The sequence below is a fragment of the Branchiostoma lanceolatum genome, chromosome 2 (genome assembly GCF_035083965.1).
Source record: "Branchiostoma lanceolatum isolate klBraLanc5 chromosome 2, klBraLanc5.hap2, whole genome shotgun sequence".
Classification (NCBI taxonomy): Eukaryota; Metazoa; Chordata; class Leptocardii; order Amphioxiformes; family Branchiostomatidae; genus Branchiostoma; species Branchiostoma lanceolatum.
In genome coordinates, this window is record NC_089723.1 from 31,889,666 (window position 1) to 31,913,556 (window position 23,891).

The following is a 23,891-nucleotide window of genomic DNA, read 5'->3' on the forward strand; positions in this document are numbered from 1 at the left end:
GGCAGAGGATGATCAGAAAATCAATAAAGAGCCATCTTTAGCGTCCATTTATAATATTCAGAGAATTCAATAATATTTGATGCGATTTCCTTATGTCACGTGACTAATGGTTTGAAAAAAATGGCGGAAATTCCGAATCGCGGTGAATCTCCAGCAGTGTCGATGATTTATACCAGCTGATCGACTATCCGTATGTCTTCCTCACTGTTGCCAGGTTATACTGAATGTCAATACTCATTGGACTCAATAGGTTAAAAACGACTGCCTAGCTTGTGCGCCTAACCTGGAAAATGGAACCCTGTTGGCTGGAGGGGGAGGGGCATCAGGAGGAGGAGGAGATGGAAGAGGATTGGCTGGCTCCTGTGGATGGCGGGGAGGCTCAAGATCAACATCACGCACAGGGATCGGGACCTTCAACAGGTAATGAATATCTATACCAACATGAGGTGTTGTAATTTGATTTGCATGTTACTTATTGTTAGAATAATTAGTATAATAGTTGTTGTTCCGCTAGACATGACTATTTTTCCGCTATTCAAGGGCTCAAGCCTCAACTGCTCGAGTCAAGGTAATGTTCTCTGCTTGGTGCTTCTTGAATGTTGTATTCGTTACCCTTTCTCATCAGATGCTTATTCCCTGGTGCACCGGTACTACCTATTCAGATATTCCACATAGTGTTATTTAATCAATCACTCGGTGTTATCTAATTAACCATCTGACAGTACGATGTACTTATGATATGTTTGTACTTACGATGTTCTTGTTTGTACAATGTTTGTATAATGTTTGTGCCCTTCCTTTCAGCAGAATCATTTTCAAGTCCTGGTACTTCAGTTCCAAGTGAAAAAGCAGCCAATGCTAACGTTAGTACTTTTGCAGAGGGCACAGGCATCATGACACGCATGGAACTGAACACCTTCAAGGCAGGCATGGAAGGACTGGACAAGGAGAAAATCAATAAAATCATCATGGAAGCATCAAAAGTATGTAGATACTCAATATAATTTGTTTTCACTGTACGTCTGTGAGCCTACAAGGTTAGGTTCTTATGTTGTTTAGCGTAAACCGGTTACTTCAATGATCACAGTCATTTGTGCCGGCATCTTATTCCTCTAGCCTTATTAGAGGTTAATAGACCTCTTAAAATTCTACATGGACCAAGGACATCATGCCTATATAATGTCCTTGCATGGACCAAGTAGATTGCCACCTGCAATATTATGCAAGCTTAGGGTATTTGTTGTAGTCTAGGCGATTGGTGCAAAAATTGTTCAAATTATGGTAAAAGCATGAAACTTGGCATAAGTGTTCCATATGACAATAGAAACAATTCTAGGGGTGGAGCCATTGGAAACCAGCTGTAACATGGCAAGTTGACGTGTAGTGAGTTCAGTTAGATATGGCTGTATTATTCAAAGTTCTTCCTTCCTTGGTTCAGGGTTCTAGGTTCTATGAGAATGAGATGCGTAAAGAGAAGCAGATGGCCCAGAGGATCTCTGCCATGATGGACAGGCTGGCTTCCATCACACCCCAGCAGAAGAAGGAGGCTCAACTACAGGTGACTACATGTTATACATAAGATAAGATACTGCAAGGATTGTAGAATCTAGTGTTTTTCTAAAGTTATAATTCTTGTATTATAACCTACTAAAAGTAAGTAATAAAAAGTTATTTTGTAACTTGAAAATTAAGGCAATGTTTTTAACTAGTATAACTGGTAGTAAAGCATATGCCGTTGCTTCGATAATATACAATAAAGGTATACTGTCACCTCTACTAACACTAATCATGTTTGTTTTTTCAGGTGGACAAGATGGTAGAAGACCTTGTCGAAGGACGAGACCTTTCTCGCACTATAGTGCATCTTGACATGGATGCCTTCTACGCTGCTGTAGAGATGAGGGACAACCCTGCACTGAGGGACAAACCTATGGCTGTGGGAGGCATTGGGATGCTGGTACCTCTCATTATGAAGCCTCCACTCTATTTGCTGTTGTGAATTAGGATTTTACCATGGTCAATACTGACCAACGGAGGCCATATATATACTCTATTTGCTACAGTACCAATCATTAGCTGTACCAAACTATCTGAATCTGGCTTTGTAACTTTTAGTTTTATGTACTCATTTGTTTGGTATCAACTTTAATTTTTCTGTTGTTATCATCAATGAACTTTCATGTCAATGTTTTTTATACGTAATAGAATGAAAAGTATTGTTACAGTGATTGTAACAATACTTTAAGTTAAATATTGAAATATACACCATTCAGCTGTTGATTTTGCTTTCCATTTCCCCCTAGTCCACCTCCAACTACCTAGCCAGGAAGTACGGTGTCCGGGCAGCCATGCCAGGGTTTATAGGGAAGAAGCTCTGTCCTGAGCTGGTCATCGTGCCGACCAACTTTGACAAGTATCGCACAGTCAGCCGCCAAGTCAGGGATGTTCTCAGGCAGTACGACCCCAACTTTGCCCCCATGAGTCTGGACGAGGCTTACATGGACCTCACTGATTATCTAGAGCTGAGGAAATCACTACCTGAGGAAATGAGAACATTCTATGCCCACATAGAGGGGTGTGTATCTAAGAGGAATGGTACAATGGAGAATCAGAACAAAGATAGCATATCAGAGGAGACACAGACTGATGTGAGAGCGCCTGAACTTTCAATAAGTTCTACTGCAAACAATGATAATGAAGATCGTAGTTTGGAAAGAAGCAAAGTGATGCAATATCATGATAGCAATGCCTCTGCCAACAGTTTTGGAACAGAGGAAATGCCAGAAACTTGCCAACAGTCTGCTGATGATGTCAAAGAAAAGGAGGAACCTGTTAGTGTAACAGAAGATTGTGAAAGTCACTGTGAGACTGTGGGGTGCAAAAGGGTGGTGTTTGGATGTGATGCAGTGGAAGTTGTGAGAGAAATCCGCTTCAGGATAGAACAGAGGACACGCCTTACAGCCAGTGCAGGTACAGTGCTAGTTAGTTTTTACTGTACCTTAATACACATTTCTCATTTTTCTGTAGTATTTTGTTTTAAACCAACAGTAGAACAATTGATGGTGATTTATTTTTTCATCCATTCTAAATATTGATACGATTGAAGGTTTTAGTCATGCCATGTATTACATGGCATGACTAAAACCTTCAATCGTATCAATATTTAGAATATCTTTGTACCATAACTGAAACAGATGACCCTGGCCCTTGATATCATCAACTACAACTACCGGCACTGATATATAGTTAATTTATCATTTGAAATAGCCTTCATCATCTTAAATCATAAAGTCAAGCCAGCCAAGATTGCTAGATGACCTTTGCAGTTTTGAATTTTCTACAGACTAAGTCTGACTTGAACATTGTGTGATTGAATATCCAGGTATAGCTGCCAACATGATGCTGGCCAAGGTGTGCTCAGATCAGAACAAGCCCAACGGTCAGTTCTGTATTCCCTCTGATCGTGGCGCTATCATGGACTTCATCAAGGTTCTCCCAGTGCGTAAGGTGAGTGGGTAAAGTAAATAATGTTACCGGTAGGTCAGTTAGTAGTAGGTACTTTGTTTCACTGCTTTATTCATTGTATACATGTATGTCAAGAGATTAGCATGCTGTAGTGACTTACTGTGTAAAAATGTGTAGCCTAACCCTTATTTATAAGGTACTGGTACTCTTTGTGTTTTAGGTGTGTGGGATAGGTAAGGTGATGGCTCAGCAGCTGAATGCCCTGGGGATCACCACCTGTACCCACCTGTATGAGCAGAGGGCTGTCCTGTCACTGCTGTTCTCGCCTGTCAGTTCCTCACACCTGCTGAGGGTAGCACTGGGGCTGGGGGCCACCAGGATAGAAAGGTACGCCTAATAAGTCTGAAAGCTGCCTATATTGCACATTAATATATTGAAGACACTTACAGCAAACTGAACTGTTTTGAGACAGGAACTTAAGAAAGGGTTACAGCAGGGGGAAGAAAGCAGAGACTTGTCTCAGAACTGAGACTTTTAAGGCACATGTACAAACAATAAGTGCATTGTTTAGAAATTGTACAAACTCATAGTCCTGTCAGACTTATGAATGCCACACTTGCACTGGTAGGAAGCATTTAGTAACATCATTAAGATTGAAAAGTCATCAAGGTACAACTGAGCTAAAATTGTTTAGCAGAACAAACAAGTGGAGCTACGTTAAATGCAGAAAAAAAGGTAGAAAACATTGTCTGACTAATTATTGATATTATTACTTCTTTTGTTGTTTCTTCTAAAGCAATTTTTTCTTACATCACAGAGAATCTGAGAGGAAGAGTATGAGTGTAGAATGGTAAGAATAATCCTTTCTGTCTTTACACACGGTATATGAATTTATACACAGTGACACATCTTTTATCAGGTCAGGAAAACACCTACTATGAATTACTGCTCAACTGTTAATGTCAGATTGTAGCTTGACACCTAAGATTATTATTCACATTATTACATGATCTGTACCTTATTTTTACAGCATTGTTCATGTTATTTCTTAGGACCTTCAGTGAGCTGAGCAAGCCGTCAGACCTGTACAGGAAGTGTTGGGAGCTTTGTGAGGCTTTGGCCAAGAATCTACAGGATGAGGGGTTAAAGGTGAATTGTGACTGTTTAATGGTGTAGTGGTAATGAAAGTATGAGTAAGTAAACACGATTGAAGATTCATCTCCTGGATTTTTATTAACTGGACTTTTTTAGAGATACGTGCCACCTTACCAACCAGAATATACACAGGTAATACTTTACTTTCTTAAGGATTGTCTTGAGAATGAAAGTTCAATCCATACCTTTTTTGTTTTCACCTAGGGCCGTACAGTCACCATCAAGCTGAAAACTGTGAACTTCGATGTAAAGCAGAGAGGACAGACTGTTCCTAGAGCTGTCTCCGCTATGAATGAGATATATGATGTGGCCGAGGAACTTCTGAAGATGGAGATACAACAATGTCAGCCACAACCACTCAGGCTTAGGCTGATGGGTACGTATCTGACAAGTTATTTCAAGTTGATTTGTATTTTTGTCATTCACGAGTATTCAAATCATTATGATTTACATCTTGTCACTACAAATTGAGCTAAATTTGTGAAAGGATAACTGGTAAGAAAAAATGTTTCAAGTAAAGTAATTATACCTGATGGTTTTGTCACAGTGAGCACTCAAATGATATGTTCTGTAACTTCTCACATTTCTTCATCAAGCTGAAATATTTTACTGTGTAAAACCATATTTTTGGCCAATGAACTTGAATCTGGTGTGGTTACGCCGAAGGGCAGTTAAACCGGCTATGTAGATACAGATAAATCAGTACTTTGACCCCCCCCCCCCCCAGCAGGCCATGTGATTTCCTTTACCTTTTCCCACTGGATGCTCCTGTCTCCTTATGTAGGTGTGAGATTGTCCAACTTCCTGAAGGGCAATCAGCAAGACCAGAAGCAGGGAAGCATCACATCCTTCCTCAAGCCCAAGCAGGATGTACACGTCAACAGCTCAGATTTACAAGGACAAAAACAAGTCAAAGGGACACTATCAGGTGGAGGTACAGCCGTTCCTTATGATCCACCCCTGCCCTCTCTTGCTGCTGCCAACAACACTGACCAGTCGGAAAAGCCCAAGGAAGTCGATGAAGATCACCGTAAACTGTATGATCTTCCTGAATGTTCTGAAGAAAACACAAACAGAAACCTTGAGCACCTCAGTAAACCAAATGGAAACACTCCAGAGCAAGACATTGTTGAAAGGGGTGATCCCCTAGCAGGAGGGAGTAGTACTGCAGCAGCATATATATGCCCAGTGTGCAACCAACCCCAGCAACACAATCTTAGACTTTTTAATGAACATGTAGATATGTGTCTCGTCAAAAGTTCTAAGGAAGATGAGGAAGAAGAATCGGCAAGGAGTGAAAACATGTTTACAGGAAATAAACATGCAATGGAAGAGCATGTTCAGGAAACTGCAAGTGCACAGATTACAGGTATGTCATTTTTTTCTGATTATAAAAGCGTGTAAACAATCTATAAAAGTTGTCTACAACTTTATGACTTGGGCATTTTTAATGACATTTGTAACCGGATATTTTTACATGTACTGATAACTAGCATTGTATAAATAAAAATTACTTAGGAAGCACCATATTGATCAGTAGAAGGAAAGGACTACTTGTCATATGTTAATTCCTTGCCAATGCAGCATGTTCCCATAAGAAAGAAATAATGATACATTGTGTATGTTGTTTATTTCTTTCCACATAGACACAGATGTGGGCAGCGTGGAATGTCCGGTCTGTGGGCAGCTCCAGTCAGGGGAACTGCTGACCTTCAACCAACATGTGGACATGTGTCTCAGTAGGGGGGCAATCAAGGACATCATCAAGGAGCAAGGTTAACAGTCATTATTCATTCTCTCAATTTTTATGTGAAAATGCACACAATAACCTACAACATACATGAAACTATACAGAATCAAAACATTTGTAAATGATGACATTGACAACCCTCTTGGTGTCATGGAATGGCCTCTAGCTTGGATTTCTTTGTTATTGTGTACTTATGTCAAGGAAAAAGTTATGCACTTCAGAAATAAACACTTATAGACATTCAGACGGCACATTTTGAGATGCACAAGTGCGATGATACGTTTTTGAGTTAGTTCCATCAGTTGTTGAAAATGGACTTCCTTGGTCTTAGGTTATCAATTTCCTTTGGTTTGACTTACAGGTTGCTCAAATGTTGAAGTCCAGAAGCCACTGTGCAGTACTGACTCTACAAAGAAGACAGCCAAAAGGTTTGTTGTCCTAGGCAGTTTGAATGTATTGGATAATACATCTACATTGTACATGTACATGCAGTGGTTATATGTATTTCCAGTCATGTAATAAAAATGTTGGTACATCATTTCAATTTGTCTTTCCAAGTCCACATCTGAACCTTCCATTCTTCTATCTTCCCGGTCCCAGGTCTGCCATACAGACAGGATCTTCAGCAAAACGGAGGAAACAGGAGAAGTCATCAACAAAGACGGCCACTCTCGACAGATTCTTTGTTTGAGACCGAACAACGTTAACACAAGGGCCACTTAGCTTTTGAGGCCTAAAGAATTTAAATATACAAAGTTATTAAAAGTTGAAAGGCATCTCTGACAAAACCAATCAGAAGGTGTAGTTGAATGTTTCAATTTAATTGTACAAAAGGCATTAATGATAATTTTTGCTAATAAAAAGTGATATCTAAGCTTTTTGCTGTTACCTTTGTAAAATTTATGACATGGCACAACCAGTATGCCAAGCTTGCTGGAAATTTATGTTATGTGTTGCTGTTCTACGAATAAAGTGTATTATCTATCTAGATTGATAGCTGTATATGCATGATATGCAGAAGCTGCAGTTAGCTGATTCTTAGCTATTTGCATGTACAGTATATATATTGAGTAAAAAGACTGCAATTCCATATGGATTCTAAACCATTTATAATGCAACAGATCCACTACAAAATCATATCATGGTGATATATGTTTTTTATGACAATAAAATATTTATATTCAGATTTAATGCAATACCGGTCCTTGTCACATTTTTCTGTGTTGGAATTTGGAAAATTTTTGCCTCTTTAGCTTGGTTACTACAAATGTAAAGGACATTTCTTTCACGATTCCTCAGGTAAGTGTTTGTAAGTGTGACACATTGTGATAATTTTGAAATTCAAGCTCTACATCAAAGGAACAACTTCTTTCATCCAGCATAGATAGGAGACCTTCAAAGTTGCATTGTAAGAGTTCGGAGTCTCTTTTATATTGGATTTGACTCATCCTTTGAAGATAACGTGTTTATAGATCTTGTTTCTTTGACATAAAAACTGAAGAAGAGCTAATCACAGGAGAGTTTCTTTCACTCCATCTCATGATCCTCAGTCTCTTCTATATTCGTCCCTGCGCTGCACATTCTGCTGTGTCACACCACCCAGGGGTTTGGTCTTGACTTCCGCATGGTGAAGTCTATTTTCCGTGCCATCTCCTTGTTGTAGATGTCTCGCATGTTCTCGTAGTTGACTCGCCTCCTGTACTGCCATGGCTTCTCGTAGTAACGTCTTCTCCGAACATCTTCAAGGAAGCCCTCTCTTGTCAGGACACTGAAAATATTTGAAAATAGTTATACAAATGTACCAGTATGACAACTTATAAAACCACTTATACAGTCACAGCAAGAGTTACATAAGAAATACATATGCTCGAGCTACTGTTGTATCTAAAGAAAAATTTGCTCTTATCTCTTGTGATTTCTTCACTCTGTACACTATGTATTATCAACGAGGTTTATCTGATTCCCTAGACTGCTAGAAAACAATAAAGCATGATCTTGGTGGGAGGGGGGCACAAATTTCATAAGGTTAGAGGTCACACAACTGCACGCGTATTTTCTTGGTCAAGCAAATATATCTGTATGATCTGAATAACGTCTTTAGCTAAAGGAGAATGGAAGGAAATGACTGACTTGTTCAAAGCTCTGTAGGCGGCATCGACATTGCCGTTTTTGACGAAGACTGTCCGTGCGATGAACTGGTAGTACTTTATCATGGCTGGCGGCGCTCAGACTGAACACAGTTTCAAATTCGGCACCAGTTCGTAGCACACGTAAATGTATAAATTAAACTTTACAATAAACAATTTTTACGTTGAATTATCTAACGTTACTCCGAATGATACAGTGAACAATTTTCTTTTCTTTTAAACTTTATGGCATAAGTTCACATTATTCGGGTACTTATTCGTATACTGATTCAAGGTGTCAAAGGTCGAGAATGCCAGATAGCGGAAGTGGGCTTTGTTTTCTTGGATGGACGAAATTTGAAATCAGAGTAGTGCTTGTAGCATGAACGGTCCTCCTGAAGAGGTGAAGAAGTGGTGAGTACTGAGAAGAATTCCTTGGGGCACTTATACGTTGCTGTTAAGTTGTTGGTTAACCCCAGCTCTTCATCAAGGGGTTAGCACCTTGAACTTGAATATAAATGGATGGCTGCTGAAAAATAGGCAAGCTCAAGCATTCAAAAACGCCTTCTAGAGGTGTTCCTTATCCCAAAATGTCACCCATGCCAGTATGATTTTCTATAATAACATAAGGCCAAATAATGATACAACTTAGAAAAAGAAAAGAAAATAGAAAGAGACTTAAATTAGATAAACTGTGCCCTCCCACAAAAACTGTATTGAATATTGAATATGTCTTAAATGCAGTGATTGAGTAATGTTTATAACATACCAGAACCAGGAAGGTTGCACTTGGTGTGCCTACTAGCCTGTGTTTCAACAATCTCTCAAATTATGGCAGAGGTTAATGACCCCCTCCCCTCTCTGACTTGACTTGACTTGACTCTAGGGGGAGGTATCTGTAGGGCAGGCTGCTAGGAGTGCGATTTACTAAGGCTACCTGCTATATGTATAAGGATGTTCATTGTTCTAAGTATGCATGTGTAAGGTCAAAGGTGAAGGCCCCTGAGACATTAACTTAATTGATTAAGCAAAACACATCCAAGTCTGGACAATTGTATGAAGCATGGTCGAGACAAGAACTGTTTACAATTCATAGCCTCCACATCTGGCCTTACACATCAGTACCTAGAATCATGAACCTTTAAGCAGATCTATTGGTGGCAAAAACTGTATCCTACAGGCAAAAGGAGTTTTAATCGCCACCAATAGATGGATACCTCTTTGCCATCAATAGATTTGCTTGGAGATTATTCATTACAACACTAGAGGAGATAAGATCTCTTAATAAAAATTTCACATCTCTGTTTCCTAGGGTCCAGTCTGTGTCAGAGACGATGTGACATCATGCAGCCAGGGCGACGGGGAGCTCTGGAGGGAACCAATGTGTTGTACTGGCCGTATGACGGAGGCTACAACCCATCGACTGACAGGGAGAAAACTCAGCATGAGATGCAGGTTAGAGAGTCTACAGACATGGCCCCGTGGCACATGCGGTAGCCCAACCCCGCTGCTTGGCCATATGGATCAAATTCCGTGGATCTGTGTGCCGGAGTTCGATCTTAGGGTCAACTAGCCTGGAGGCCAGACCACCAATCTCTATAATATCTATTGTTCCCAGACGATAGATAGAGATTTGGGGTCTGGCATCCAGGCTGAGGGTCAACCTCGAACATGTTGTAAGGGATTCCATTCAGTCATTTTGGATGGTGACGTAAAGCCGGCGGCCCCGTGTATGAGGGAGCTTCAGGTGTAAGCCTCAAGCGTCAAACCTCTGCATGTAAATGAACACACTGAGAAGAATAGGGGTGACCTGATATGTTTGGCTTGGTACGTGAGATGGGGCAATTATAACTAGCTAACGAAAAAGCATCATGCTTCGTCCTCTAGTTGACTAGAGGTTCTACCACTATACCTTACCTTACATACCTTGTGATAGCTCATCATTATCATCAAGGTCACCTTCACTTAGTTGGTGTCTCTCCTGCTAAAAATTATAAAGCCAATCAGCACTGAAGAGTCCTTAAACATTCAAGCATATCTCAACAAAAGTGTTTTGCATGATTTGAGCATTCTATGATTGGCTTGAGGGTTTGATAATAAGAGTACTTCAGATGTCACATGGACCAGCGAAGCCATAAGGATCACTTGAGGGTCCTTTTGGGGTTACCACAACAATTGATTTAAAGTAAAATGAGATTTTTTAGACATTTTTAAAACCGGCCTTTTAAAGGAAGTGGCAGCATTCCAAGCTGTGTTTTTTTCTCATTGATTTTCTGTATAGAAATAGATTTCTTATAGCCCAAATATTAGTAGTAGTATACATGTACATTTGTAGGCAGCTTACATGTACCAGCTGTGACACAGTATATGTAGGGCACAGCAGATAATACAGACTAGCAGTACCTTAGTGTGGTCCTGTATGATGTGGTGCGCTATTTGGCTCCTCAACAAACTGCATGTAGGTTACATCTTTTAACTCCGAATTCTATTACCATCTTAATGATATTATATTACTGTAACCAAGGAGGTTTTAGATAAATTGCTGTAACTTTTGGTACTTATGTGGTCAGCTGTAGCCTATTATTTGCATGAGCATATGAAGAGACTTGGCAGCTATAATAGGCTAGTGACCTGGGCTTGCTGTATTGTGTAATACAACATGCCCTCTCCTTTGCCCCACAGGAGTACACAGTGTGGGCCAATGCCTACCTGTCTGAGAGAGGAGACCTGCCCCCCGTGGGTGATCTTGTCACAGCCCTGTCGGATGGGATCACCCTCATCAAGCTGGTAGAAGTCATGGGTATGTCTACAAGTCTCCCCTTACCAGTACATTTCATGATATTTCAAAATATGCTGTTACACAAGACAATCCAATCTTGAAACTCTGTCCAAAAACAAAATGTCACCAAGTTCTATAGTTTTTATGTCAATGTAAATGCAAGCATAGTGCATGATTTTCTTATTGCTTTATTTTCGTAATCTCCTTGTATTAATGAATTATTGATAAATAGGTACATGTAGTAATAAATAAAGACAGAACAATTGATGGATCTGTTACAATGTAATGATCTAGCTATTTTATAAATGTTCAGTTATAGATAGATATACATCAATATCAGACATAATGCTCATTGAACAATGATAATCTCATTAGAGATGTCTATCAAAACTATAGCTGCTATCGTTCCACAGCAGAGCAACAAGTCCCCTACCCTCACCCCAAACCCACCAGCTGGATCCAAAGGGTGGAGAACACAACAGCCTGTCTGAGCTTCTGTGGGCAGGGAGGAGTCACGTTGGAAGGGGTGACATCTTCAGGTAGGGATGTCTGTAAAATCAGTGTCACAAGGAATTATGTATATGTTCAGTGGTCACAGAAAAACTGAAAAAGCAATAACAAAATAGAATGTGTTTATGTTTGAAAATAAAGATATAGATTCAAAAAGAAAAGATGCATTGAAAAATGCATTGCAAAGAAATGAAATGAAATACCAGAAGTTTGGTAAAATGTATCTACTTTGACTGCTGTGATGAAGGGCTTACAAAGAGACTGCTTGTGTGTACTTAAGTAATTAAGTTAGAGAGACAAGGCAATTTCATTTAAACTTTGTGTTTTGAATAGAAAGTTTTAGTGATATCAATCATTGACACAAAGATATGTTGCAATCATCTTTTTACTTATGTGTTTATTTGTTTCTTGCAGATATTGTAGATGGCAAAGCAAAAGCCATTCTTGCTCTCTGCCATGCCCTGAGGATTAGATGTGAAGGTAGGACTCCTGAATGAAGAATTGCTGGAACCAAAGAGTTTATATAGACTATATAATTCAGATTCATAATTATTGTTGCTAAGTGAGATGCTCCAGATAATGTTAAAATTACACTTTCAATTGTGTAGGATAGACATGTAAGTTAGCAAAAGGACGAATGCACATTTTCACCTCAAGAATAAGAGTGTTAGGGCACCAGTAAGTCACTGCAGTTCAAGGTTACTAGTTCAAGGTTACTGTTACTAACTTTTCCACATTACCTCTCACCCAAGGTGTTGGGAAATATGCTGTCCGTGCAGTCCCATTAACTTCTAGACACAAACCATATCATCCTGGTTCAAGGCATGATGGGATAGATAGCAGGGGACACACACAGGTTCCCCTGGTGACCTGGGAACAAGAAGACATGGCCATATTTGCATGGGTGAAGTGCATGTTGGGACATATGGTGGTGGATTATTCTGTGTAAGTGTGCACCATTTCTTGGCTGCCTATGGCAATGTGCTCTCCTTTCAGAATTCAGTGTATCAGAATTACTAAAAGCCTATGATATACACCCTTCTTATATATGCATATACCCGTCCATTGCTTGATTTTCCATCAGAAATTAATTATTAATTATTGCTTGAAGCTTGCTTCCTGTGATGTCATTTTCTGCATCATTGAACTGATCACATCTCATCACTGAACTGAACTGAACTAATACTCACAAACACACTGAACTTATCATATTGGAATTCAGTCTGTAACATGTGCTCCTTGCACCATGGCCTCGTAGAAGAGTCTACTCTAGATCTGTAGGACTGTTACAATTTTATCTAGTAATACATGTAATATGAATGCTGGTAGAAATCTATTGCTGCCTTATTTCTTGAATAAATGTGTTTGAATTGACAGAAAAAGAAAATGTAGTGTGTGTAATATTTATTAACATGAACTCTCCAGATATTCCACAGACGGCAGAATGTTATCATGTCTCCTGTGTTCCACAGCTTTCAGGATGGGAGTTTGCTCTGCAGACTTGTCAACAAGATTTGTGAAGGGGATATGGATCCAAAGGTACAGACTGATGTGTTCATGGCATAAGATAGAAACATTATGTGCTCTCTATGTTAAGATTTTTAAATATCTAAATTTTTCAACTTTTCTGCTGTTGTTGCAAAACCTTCATAATTTCTCCCTGCAGGTTTGGATGGACAAGTCTTATACAGACAGGATGTATGTTGCCATGGAGACTGTAGAGAGAAAGTTTGGTTTGCCATGCTTCCTTGATGTCCAGACCGTGATCAGAGGACATGGACATGAGTCCCTGAGGGACTATCTGTCCCAACTAAGAAGGATAGGGGACATGCATTTTCAGGTGACAGTCTATCATGTTTTAAAATCTTTATGTAACGTAACATGACCTATTTACGTGCAGAACCTATTTACGTCCGGTTTGGCTCGTGTCCACATGCCGCGGTGTATTATGCCAAAGCCTGTTCTCAGGAGCAATAAAGAACATAATAAATATGATCCTTAGCCATCTCTGTAAATTTTGCACAGCAAAACATAATGGCCATGCGTTTACCACGTGAACGCCACGTGCCGCGCATGTGGGGGAAATTTACAGATAAACATTGTTTTTTTCCATCGCGTTAAGCAAGTGGCCGGATAGACATAGTGATTTTATTATCATTTGTCTGCAGACTACTTTGGACAGTTACTGTGCATTTTTTTCTGGTCTATGTTCTTCAAGCATAGCGCTAGAAGGGAAAAGATTCAGAAGTGGACGATAATGGGTTACCCTAGCACAATTCTTCATCATATACCTCAGTATAAATACATGCTCGCACGGCGTTAAACAGGCGGAGAAAAACTTACAGACCTTGCATTTTCTTTTTAGAAGAGCTGATATTTCTGTCCATGGGTTAAAAATTTGGCTCTGTCCGCGCGGTTTTAAGATAAATACGTTTTGAATAAATCGGACGTTAATTGGTCATGTTACGTTATATGTGCAAAATTTAAGAAACTGTGTTCACCCAAGGTACACTGAGGCCTGTCAAGAATTTTACTTCATGCAACTGGAAACCTATCAATCGGTAAGGTGATTGAACCTTAGACTTAGGATGAACCATAATTTACACATTTTCGTTAGCTACACGTAGGAGTGCAATGCAGCTTCGCTACGGCTTGCAACTGGAAACCTATCAATAGAAACCTCAAAGACAAATGTACCTGTTGTGTCCTTACAGCAAAAGAAGTGGAGGGAAGAGAAGGAGGCAGAAGCCCGTCGGGAGCGTGAGAGATGGGAGCGGATACACATGAAGAGGAAGGAGGCTCAGGACCACAGGAGGAAACTGGAGGACATGTTCGACAGACACAAGCAACAGCTGGAGGAACTAGACACAGCTGTGAAGAAAAAGGAGATGGAGCTAGCCAGGCAGATGAATGTCTCCTATAATGAGTACAAGAGACTTAAAAGTCCCAGGCCAAAACCTGCAGAGGTAGTAGAGGGGAAAACTCAGGAGGCGGGGACACTTACAAACACAACTTCAGCAGTAGGGCAAGCTACAAGGACAGATAGTAATGCTTCAAAAGATACTGCCTTCAATTATACTGTGCCAAAACCTAAATCAGCAATTTACAACGTCACAGATTCTCCTAAGGTGTCTGGTGTGGAAGAGTCAAATGATGAGTCAGAGGACAAAGATAGTGAAGTCACAAGTTCAGCTTCAGGTGATGACATAGGGAAAAGCGATGTCACCGACTCCATGTGGAATGAAACCCTGAAGAGTTTGTCAAAACTTGCCCTTAGAAGAGAACAGAAGTCAGTGCTGGCAACCAAACCTTCTGACCTACCAGAGTGGTCTACTGATCAAGGCCAAGCTAGACTTGAAGGTCATGAAGCTGGTAGGGAAAATGTCGGCACACGACCTTCAATACAAATAGGCAGAGACTCAGGCAGTCGTCTGTCTGCGGACAGGGAAAGCGGGAATGAAAGACCTGTCGGCAGCTCTCCTGCATCAGCCTTACCAGCTAGTAACACAAGTGTGAAAGGTAGTGGGCTATCAGGCTCTGCGAATACCAGTAACCTTCCTACTGGCTACTTCAAAAATGCAGCCAGGAGAGCACTCTTCTTTGCCTCCCTGTCTCCAGAGCCTACTGATGAACTCAGTGATGGCTAGAATGTTCTACTTGTGGAAAGTGATTGTAGTGTTGATGATTGCAGAAAAATAATGTACCAAAATATTCTGTATATTATGCGTCATTTACAATGTAGATCATTTACCATACAGACTTTTAGATCTTATAGCTATAGCATATTGTGTGGTGCCAAATCTCCAGATCAGTGTTTGCCTTGTAACCCCAATAACCAGGGTAGGTACTAGGACTAGGTAGGTAGATATTGTCAAAATTTTTATAAGATGCAGGGTTTAAAATCAAGGAAATAGGTTTTTATATCTAACGTAGATGAGTAGATTGATAGTTATGATTTTCTATATCCAGAATTTTATATTGTAACAACAGATTATCATTATATATATTTTCATTACTTGTAATAAGTATTTGTTACATCTTGCAAGTGCCATATTTTATTGAGGTATTATAGATGTTGACTATTAGCAACTCTTTAGTCATTTTAAAAAGGCAGACTTTTACATGGTATCAGATGTATATAAATCCAGCAGCGTTGTGTAATATAGAAGCGAAAGTTCCGTTTTTCAACAAATCACGTAAAAGAATAGAAATTTTTAGTCCAGCAGTGTTGTGATAATACAGAAGTGAAAATTCCATCTTTCAACAAAACAGTCATGTAAAAGAAAATGAATTTTTAGGCAGCCTCAGGTTTGTGGAAACTATTTAAAAGGTAAGAATTATAATTATGTTATTCACAACAGTGGACTATTCTTAAAAAGCTGAATACACAAAGAAAGCAGATTTTTGTGTGATTTACTCGGTATTGCCTGTTATCTTATTCCCATATTTAAGGAACCCAGTTTTTTATTTAACTATCGAGAGTCAGTTATAACTTGTTGCTTCATAACAAGACTTAAAGATCTTTTTCTGGTGGTGTTTTAGTAGCTCTGACTCACTGCCAGAGGAGACATAGTCACACATGTAGTACAATAATGGGACAAAGATGATGGTCATGATCAGCTTTAATTTCTATAGCCTTCTTTGATACAAATATGTCACATAGATTTTTAAAATCTGAGTCATAGACCTTTCTCAAACAAAACTAGGTAGCCTAAAAACACTTTGAAATAATGAACTTTGAAACAAACTATTGAAACGAAGTACACACTATATCTACGGAAATAACAATACGCATAATTTCAAAGGTTAATTGCATTTACAGGAACACTAGTCATATGCTGAGAATGACAAGTAAGAATTCTGCATTTCTCCACTAGGCTTCATACTTTGATGAGTCTGGATAGTGTCACAATTTTTCTTCAGGATTGATCGTCCTCCAAAATTGTATCCTCAAAGCAATAAATATCTCCTGATGGGAGTAAAGATGTTCTTCCAAATAATGCACATCATTCAAATTAGTCAATAAACATCAACATTAAAAATGGGTTAAAAAGCTACCAAAGAAGGGGCAGACATAAGTAGTACCTGCAACTTTTGTTGCATTGTCCAGGACAGAAACATGACTGAACATTAAAATTGCTACCAAAGAACAACACTAGATCTACAACTAATAACAAAGCTAAACCATAAATCTATAGAATATACAAAGGCATGCAATCTTTGGAATAGATATGCCATCATAGCCAGAGCAATTGTTTCCCTTTGGACCTTACAAACCATCCCACTGATGGAAGATACTTCTTACATCTACAGAGGCCAGTAAGGGCTTGTGACGTCATCTTTTCTTGCTTTGGTCCTTCCTCCATGTCTAGCAGTCGGAAAGTATCTGTTTCTGTCCACAAGCGGTGCAAGTGGCTGTCCTGGGTGAGCCTGCACCTTCCATGCCAACTCGGCAGGGTTGAGTGCCGTCTCCTGTGGGGCCAGGCTCACCTGCACCGTGGCATGGTAAGCTGTCGGCATTGGGCGAGTCGAGTCCACATCAAACCACGACCCGTCGTTTCTGCCACCTCCTTCGCGATAGGACATCACCCCACTCCTGTTGGTCACCGGCTGTTGACTGGTTGCATGCCAAGAGGGAGGGTAAGATCTGACTGGAGGGATGTTTGCTACGGTGGTGTGCCTGCTCCTTCCTGCTGGTGCATGGTACGCAGGTGGGGCTATGCGCCGGGTCTTTTTTGAAGCGCTGGTGAGGTCGAGGGCTTCCCTGCTGAGGTTGTGTGGTTGTTGCTCATTTCGGAAACGGACCTTTTGCCTACAGCATGCTGCACAGTGGCAGATAGTACTCTGACTTGCTGTTGGGGGTGGTTTGTGGATTGGTGGGTCCCAACGACCTAGCTGCCTCTCCTGCTGTGGAAAGGCAGCGTACTGAGTTGGAAGAGATTGGGTGGTGGCTGTCGTACTCAGTGTGCAGGTAGGGCAAGGACAGGCGGCTGGTTGCCTGTTTTCGAACGCTGTGTGTGGACTTCCTCGTAACATTGCCTGTCTTTGATGCATATGCACAGATAGGGAACTAGCACTAGTAGTAGAGTTAGAGAATGAACGAAAGTCTTGATGTCGGGCTTCCTTTGATGCAGTTGCTGAAAAATGGTCTTGTAGCCTCTTGTTGATATCATTGACAAAGTCATTTGCAGGTGAGTTGTGCACTGACATCTTAACGGATCCTGATGTACCGGGGAGACTGGAATGAGCATGGTTAAACATGACATCTAGTGCATCGTTGATGTAGTCTCCCTCCCGCTGTGTTGCCTGTATGCTTGGTGCTTCAAAACTGTCTTCCCTGGGTCTCTTCGAGGATGGTTGTGGGAACTCTGAAAAGTTCTTATCAGTCTGGTTTGCTGGCTGAGGTGACGGGCATCTTGGAGGTGTTGGGAGGTAGTCATCACTGTCACTGTCATCAAAATACCAGGTGGAGGGGAAGGCACTGTCTGACTTTCTGCCAAACTGTGGGAAGGGGTCACTGTCTGGGCTGTTGCTGGGGTCACTTGGTGTTCCACAGTCAGGCTTCTTGTTTGTGCCGTCTCCTACTCCTTTGTCAGTCTGCTGCTTGTCCTCAACTTGGGAGGTTGGAAGGCTGATCGTCTTTTGTACAGGTTGGATGGAAGCCAAACTTTTCTCTGTTGTGGTGTTGGTAGAGGACTCTGGTGAATAGACGTCGGATGCCAGGACTGCAGGGCTACTGGTGGCAGAACTGCTGGCTGAAGTGAGAAGCCTGAGCAGTGGGCTGTTCTCCAAAGGACTGCCGTCTGAGCCAGACCTGAAAAACACACATCAGTTTTACTCCACATCAAAATGTTAGTAAGACCGTACACTAGTATCATGAAAGGTTCACCTTCTCCCTCCAATTAATAATACACTTACAGGGGGAATGATGGATCGTATTCTTGTCCACAACCATGGGTTGAGAATCAATTCTATTTTCATCAATATGATAAAGTCGTCAAGGTCGGCAACAGTTTGTCAACACACCTCGGGCTCTTCTTTGCAGTGGACTGACTCTTCCTGCTGCGCCGCTTCCTCTTGGGCAACTCAGCCTTCTCTACAAGGTATGGATCTTCCTCTGAAAGGACAATTGTCAATTAGAACAGGTACAAATAAAAAAAAACAGTCCAAGTGTTCTTATCTTTGTGACCACTTAAGATCAATTAAACTATAAAGTCTATGTTGCTGAACTAATTACTACAACGTCTGCAGATATAATACCATTTACTCATGATTCCCTTTTTAAAGAAAACTATCATGATCTTGGCATAACATTTCAATCACCATTCATTGTTTTGTCAAGCACTTCAACAGCTTCACAGGTATAGTTTCCTCGTCGTTACAGGTATATTATAAGAAAACATGCTAAATATGACTTCACAGAATAACAGCAATCATAAACATCACTCTTACCTTCCCAGTAACCAGTCTTGGTCTCCTCCCCCACCATCCTCTTGGCCAGAGGAACCAGACCATCGAACATCCCATGGTTCAGTCCGTACCACTCCAGCACTGCCACACAGTCCTCCAGGCTCACCACTAGGCCTTCAAAATCTTCCTTTGACAGGCCTACAAGATAAGAAATCAGCTTAGTGCCATGGGATAGATACAACTCAGAACCGTAACAGAATAGAATAACAGATGCACACAACTCAACATTGTGTAAAGTACGCACAAACTGCATTCAATGGTAGCTAGAGAGTTTCTGAACATCTTTGTGAACTTGGTTTTCACAGGTGGTTAACAAGGAAGTAAGCAACATTTCTCTTTTTTCAATGCTAGAGTTTGCAATTTCTAGTTCAAGCAATCACTCAAAAAGATGGCACTCACCCTTCTTGGCAATGGGGAGGTGTTCCACCCATATCCCAGCCAGCTGCCTAAGTATCTCCCCTGGGTCGCTGCCCCACCCCAGGGAGCCTGCGTCACACAGCCCCAGGGCCCAGCAGTTGCGGGCTAAGTAATCAGTGAAGCCTGCTAGCAAGAGGCTGTTCTCTAGCAGAGTGGGCAGTGGGCCTGAGTATGTCCTACCCTGTAGTTGGTGGAAGGATTTCAGAAATTAAAACAAAGCAGGCTGATTTTACAGCTGATATGCAGTAGACATATCCTTAACTGTGTTCGTTTCTAACACTTTGACTTCACTTTATTGTAAATATGCCTTTTTACACCATTGCCTGTATAGAAATGGTACAGAATTTTTTCTTGTTTATGGAAAATAGCTTTAAACAAAAAAGATACTTTCAGTGATGAAAAAAAAACTGTTAAAGACAGCTCCTAACTATAGTTAATAAATAATATTGTTATGCTTTTTCAAACTGCATCACTTTGAGACTGGAATATTTGAAATCACACAATCTGCCGAATCCTTACCCCTGTGTGTGCGATTTTCCCCTGGCAACATTTGGGACACTCCCATGTCTGCTGTGTCCTGCCGTCCTTTGAGCCCCTCTCCCCTAGCACAGCCACACAGCGCGGGTGGAGAATCTCCCCGCAGGTGCTGCACTCACTCAGGGCAGACACTGTGCCAGTCTGGGTGCAGATCAGACATCGGGCAGTCTGTGACAGAACAGGCTGCAGAACAGAGTTCAACATGTTTGTAGGTTAAATCGTTTTATTGTATCTTGGTTAGCCTGGAGTCCAGCCTTGTTAGCTTTGGCCCGCTCCCAACATCCGCTAGCCGCCAACTTGTTGCCCAAGCTAACAAGGCTGGACTCCAGGCCATATCTTGGTAACTTACAGATATCTGGATATATATCTCATTCTCAACTAGAACACTATTTCTTTCTCTAAAGACCATAACTTTTAGTTGGTTGACCATGATAAAATCCAACTTTTTTTTTCCAGAATGGTTCCAGACTTACATCCACACACTTTCTCCTCTTGCAGATGCGTTTTCTTTGACAGTCGCAGCAGCTGCCGCAGTCTTCCATCAAACAACCCTCACACTTGTTGCATCTACGACGCCTGATGTTCTTCTTGCGTACAGGACAGGCATAGGACGGAGATGCTGGCTTCAGCAAATACTGGGAGGAAAGAGAAAAAACATCATGGGTTATCAGACAAAGTGTATGTGAATGATTAGGAGAAGCTGTAGGAACTTTTGTCTCACAGCCACATGTCTTTTCAAAGTCTTCCCAATATCTGGAACTGAATCATATGTTGAAGTTCTGCTGTCAATTTTTGTGGACAAAAATCACAAAATAGATAAAACCCAAGCTTTTCATTTTGGAGTTGTAACACAAATTTCCTGCACATAAATCACAATGATCTGAGATGCTAGACAAAGATAGTAAAGATGCCAGACTACTTTTCTTATGCAAAATCTGAAACCTCTATTCAGAGTTATAGAACCATTGTTTTTCTTTTCACTCCCTAACAGTTAGGTACCAATATGTTCTGGCCTGAATACACATCGCATTGTTATTTATGCTCTAATCAGTAGCTTCTTTTTTTTTTTAAAGCTTGTTGTAGCAACTTGTTTGTTGAACTATATAATCACAACTGCCAAGATTTCTTGCCTCTGGCTTTGCCTTGTTGACACAACCAAGGACATAATGTCCTTGACACAACCGATTGGAAGAAACAACAAGTCATAAGAGGGCTAGTATACTAGTATATTCAAGGAGGTTTTATTAAAGACAGATAAACAAACAGGGAAGCCAAACCACACATCGATAAGGTTTCTGAAACTTCTTTGATTTTATGTTTTATAAATTGTATTAAAACAAGCTTCTGAGTTGCACTTTCTGAAAACAGTGGAGGAACAAAAATTAAATAATTTGAAGATTTAACTTTTGAAGGATGCAGAGAAAGAGTATTCTCCAAATACATTCATTTTGGCTCCTTTTTTTTATATGCAAAAAGCAAAAGCTGTGAACTGTCAAGTTATTCAATACCGTAGTCGCGCGTCTGAAGAGTTCCGATTCACACACCTCACGCTGTCACGGGAATGACAATAGCAAGTGTGAAAATACCTCCGCTCTTTCTCAGACGTGTTGAGTGAATAATTATTGTGCTCGACGTGTATCGAAACGGCCACTGGACATCTCAACTGGTTGTTGATTAAGTTTTGCCACAGGATTTGAATGAAACAATTTGATGAAAATAACACCACATGTTGACAATGTGGAGTCGATTCAGGCCATAAATCATGTGAAGGAATGCCGCATCCTAGAAAGCGCGCGCGTATTGCCAGTACTTATTCTGGATTTCATTTTACTTCATGACGTAACTTGTAATACTTGTATCGTTAAATTTGGGCATGCAAAGTAAGGCCAGATTGTTTGAAAATGGCCTAACGGTCGTGAAATGTCGATAATCTCACGTCGAAACACATTAACTCTCTGTTTGGAGCGGAAACGGAGGGAAACACGCCTCAACTTGTCTGCCCCGCCCACTCCCAGCCGAGTAACGGTTTCCGTAAAATGTGGTTGTTTCTTGCGCCTAAACCTCAGAACATAGAAGGCAACGAAGATAGCCTACCAAATAAGATTGTAGAGTTGAAAACAAAACCTTGTGATAGTGTTTACGTACCATGATTTTCCAGCACTGGGCGGGAGCGAGATGTCCTTGGGGGAAGCTGAAAATTGGAAACGTCACGCTGGTAACCGCCTCCTCAGCCGCCTTCTCCACGCCGCTCATCGCATCGCTGTACGTCTTCTCCAGATCTTTGTAAAGCCTCGCCGCGATGTCTACTGCGGCTGCTGCCATCCTGAATACGTATTCGTCAAATTCTGAGAGAAAACGTCGCTGGAAAAGTTATCTTGAGGTTGACAGCTGGGGCGATGTCTTGTCCTCCTTTCGAGCGCCGTCTTCCAGCAAACTGAAGTTCCCGCTAAAGATGACCCGACATGACCTTGTTTTCTTGGAAACTTCCCAGCCAATCAGCGCAGCCGACCGTAAAACGGAGTTTCCGACTGTCGTAAAACAGTGTGAAAACTTCTGAACCAGTCGGACTCCGGGTGACGTTACCATGGTTATAGAGGAAACTTGAAAGCGGTATGATTTTCATAACAATCCTATTCATCTGAGGTTTCTATTCGTCTGAGAGGCTCTCACCATTTCCCCCACCTTTGTCTAGACGTCCATCCCTGTAAATTCTGGTCTGCTTCCACTGGAATACTTATCAACATATGAGCTAGCCTCAAGGAGGGTCTGCATGGGGGGTCCTGGCAACGCTTAACGGTAAATTCAGGCAAGCCGATAACGCTTAACGGTAAATTCAGGCCGGTCGATAACGCTTAACGGTAAATTCAGCATTTTTAGAACATGAGATACCCCTGAAGACGACGGTTTTTTGCCACTAGTCGTCCTTATCTTGTGGCAAGAGACCTATTACGCTATGCCATTCTCGCATGCCTGCTCCGAACCCTTTAAATTCGGCGGCGACAGGAAATGTCCTGATCACGATGACGAGCGCCGAAGGCGCGACGAAAATTTTGAAATCTTGACCCTCTGAAATGCTATTTCCTGCATTCTGAGGGGGGGATTTTGCTGAAGGGTAAGCTAAGTTTAATGACATCTCTATTTGAACAAAAAAAAAAAATACAGAAGAGTTTCAGGTTGATTTTTGAGAGGCGTCACGCCCTCCAGACCTCGCCGGAGCTAGCTGCGACATGCTCCCGGGGAGAATTCTTGACACCCTGAAACGCTATTCCTTACATTTCGATGGGCAAATATTACTGGTAATGATATCTCTGTTTGTGAAAAAATACAGATGAGTTTCAGCTTTGAGTTTTGGGGGTCGACGCCCTCTTGACAATATTTTTCGACGGAGCCCCGGCATGCACCCGGGGAAAATCTTAAAATCCTGAACCGCGAAATGCTTAATTTCCTGAATTTTGAGGCGAAAACTTTGCTAGTAGAGTGAAAAATAGAAAATTTTGAAATCTTGACCCACTGAAATGCGTTTTCCTGCGTAACGAGGAATTACTCAATAACGCTTAACGTTGAATTCAGGATGACAAATAACGCTTAACGAGGAATTAAAACGACTAGTAACGCTTCACGAGTAATATACCGATAACGCTTAACGGTAAATTCAGGGCGGCCGGTAACGATTAACGGTGAA

The 23,891-nt window shown here is 41.0% G+C and overlaps 4 protein-coding genes across 4 annotated transcripts; 2 read left to right on the top strand and 2 right to left on the bottom strand.

Annotated features, from left to right (window-relative positions):
• The first annotated feature begins 12 nt into the window (after nucleotides 1-12).
• LOC136428648 (DNA polymerase kappa-like) lies at nucleotides 13-7,566 on the top strand. Its single transcript, XM_066418323.1, has 14 exons — nucleotides 13-420; nucleotides 808-983; nucleotides 1,439-1,558; nucleotides 1,805-1,957; nucleotides 2,304-2,970; nucleotides 3,383-3,507; nucleotides 3,686-3,852; nucleotides 4,283-4,315; nucleotides 4,518-4,614; nucleotides 4,825-4,996; nucleotides 5,405-5,989; nucleotides 6,267-6,395; nucleotides 6,732-6,798; nucleotides 6,971-7,566. The coding sequence occupies exons 1-14, from the start codon at nucleotides 291-293 to the stop codon at nucleotides 7,059-7,061; spliced, it is 2,712 nt and encodes a 903-aa protein (XP_066274420.1). The 5' UTR covers nucleotides 13-290; the 3' UTR covers nucleotides 7,062-7,566.
• Nucleotides 7,171-8,636, bottom strand: LOC136428661 (small ribosomal subunit protein bS21m-like). The gene is made up of 2 exons (XM_066418350.1): nucleotides 8,501-8,636; nucleotides 7,171-8,138 (listed from the first exon to the last, which is right to left on the bottom strand). The coding sequence occupies exons 1-2, from the start codon at nucleotides 8,581-8,583 to the stop codon at nucleotides 7,961-7,963; spliced, it is 261 nt and encodes an 86-aa protein (XP_066274447.1). The 5' UTR covers nucleotides 8,584-8,636; the 3' UTR covers nucleotides 7,171-7,960.
• Nucleotides 8,637-8,776: 140 nt separating this feature from the next.
• LOC136428654 (interaptin-like) lies at nucleotides 8,777-16,186 on the top strand. Its single transcript, XM_066418339.1, has 9 exons — nucleotides 8,777-8,910; nucleotides 9,809-9,951; nucleotides 11,179-11,296; nucleotides 11,689-11,814; nucleotides 12,200-12,265; nucleotides 12,538-12,730; nucleotides 13,258-13,324; nucleotides 13,452-13,625; nucleotides 14,500-16,186. Exons 2-9 carry the CDS (start codon nucleotides 9,841-9,843, stop codon nucleotides 15,430-15,432), a joined length of 1,788 nt encoding a protein of 595 aa, XP_066274436.1. The 5' UTR covers nucleotides 8,777-8,910; nucleotides 9,809-9,840; the 3' UTR covers nucleotides 15,433-16,186.
• Nucleotides 16,187-16,389: 203 nt separating this feature from the next.
• Nucleotides 16,390-22,704, bottom strand: LOC136428651 (uncharacterized). The gene is made up of 7 exons (XM_066418331.1): nucleotides 22,355-22,704; nucleotides 20,683-20,844; nucleotides 20,192-20,392; nucleotides 19,655-19,853; nucleotides 19,238-19,393; nucleotides 18,812-18,902; nucleotides 16,390-18,599 (listed from the first exon to the last, which is right to left on the bottom strand). Exons 1-7 carry the CDS (start codon nucleotides 22,529-22,531, stop codon nucleotides 17,093-17,095), a joined length of 2,493 nt encoding a protein of 830 aa, XP_066274428.1. The 5' UTR covers nucleotides 22,532-22,704; the 3' UTR covers nucleotides 16,390-17,092.
• Between the last annotated feature and the right edge of the window lie 1,187 nt (nucleotides 22,705-23,891).

What these genes read in the sequence shown, in the direction of transcription:
- LOC136428661 (XM_066418350.1), bottom strand. Translation starts at nt 8,583, where the DNA reads ATGATAAAGTACTACCAGTTCATCGCACGGACAGTCTTCGTCAAAAAC. An exon ending in GCCTACAGAGCTTTGAACAA is followed by an intron (nt 8,139 to 8,500) that starts GTCAGTCATTTC and finishes AAATATTTTCAG; the next exon opens with TGTCCTGACAAGAGAGGGCT.
- LOC136428654 (XM_066418339.1), top strand. Translation starts at nt 9,841, where the DNA reads ATGCAGCCAGGGCGACGGGGAGCTCTGGAGGGAACCAATGTGTTGTAC. An exon ending in GGAAGGGGTGACATCTTCAG is followed by an intron (nt 11,815 to 12,199) that starts GTAGGGATGTCT and finishes TGTTTCTTGCAG; the next exon opens with ATATTGTAGATGGCAAAGCA. An exon ending in CCTGAGGATTAGATGTGAAG is followed by an intron (nt 12,266 to 12,537) that starts GTAGGACTCCTG and finishes CTCTCACCCAAG; the next exon opens with GTGTTGGGAAATATGCTGTC.
- LOC136428651 (XM_066418331.1), bottom strand. Translation starts at nt 22,531, where the DNA reads ATGGCAGCAGCCGCAGTAGACATCGCGGCGAGGCTTTACAAAGATCTG. An exon ending in CAAGACTGGTTACTGGGAAG is followed by an intron (nt 18,903 to 19,237) that starts GTAAGAGTGATG and finishes TTGTCCTTTCAG; the next exon opens with AGGAAGATCCATACCTTGTA. An exon ending in ACTGCAAAGAAGAGCCCGAG is followed by an intron (nt 18,600 to 18,811) that starts GTGTGTTGACAA and finishes TGTGTTTTTCAG; the next exon opens with GTCTGGCTCAGACGGCAGTC.
- LOC136428648 (XM_066418323.1), top strand. Translation starts at nt 291, where the DNA reads ATGGAACCCTGTTGGCTGGAGGGGGAGGGGCATCAGGAGGAGGAGGAG. An exon ending in GGGGCCACCAGGATAGAAAG is followed by an intron (nt 3,853 to 4,282) that starts GTACGCCTAATA and finishes CTTACATCACAG; the next exon opens with AGAATCTGAGAGGAAGAGTA. An exon ending in ACTCAGGCTTAGGCTGATGG is followed by an intron (nt 4,997 to 5,404) that starts GTACGTATCTGA and finishes CTCCTTATGTAG; the next exon opens with GTGTGAGATTGTCCAACTTC.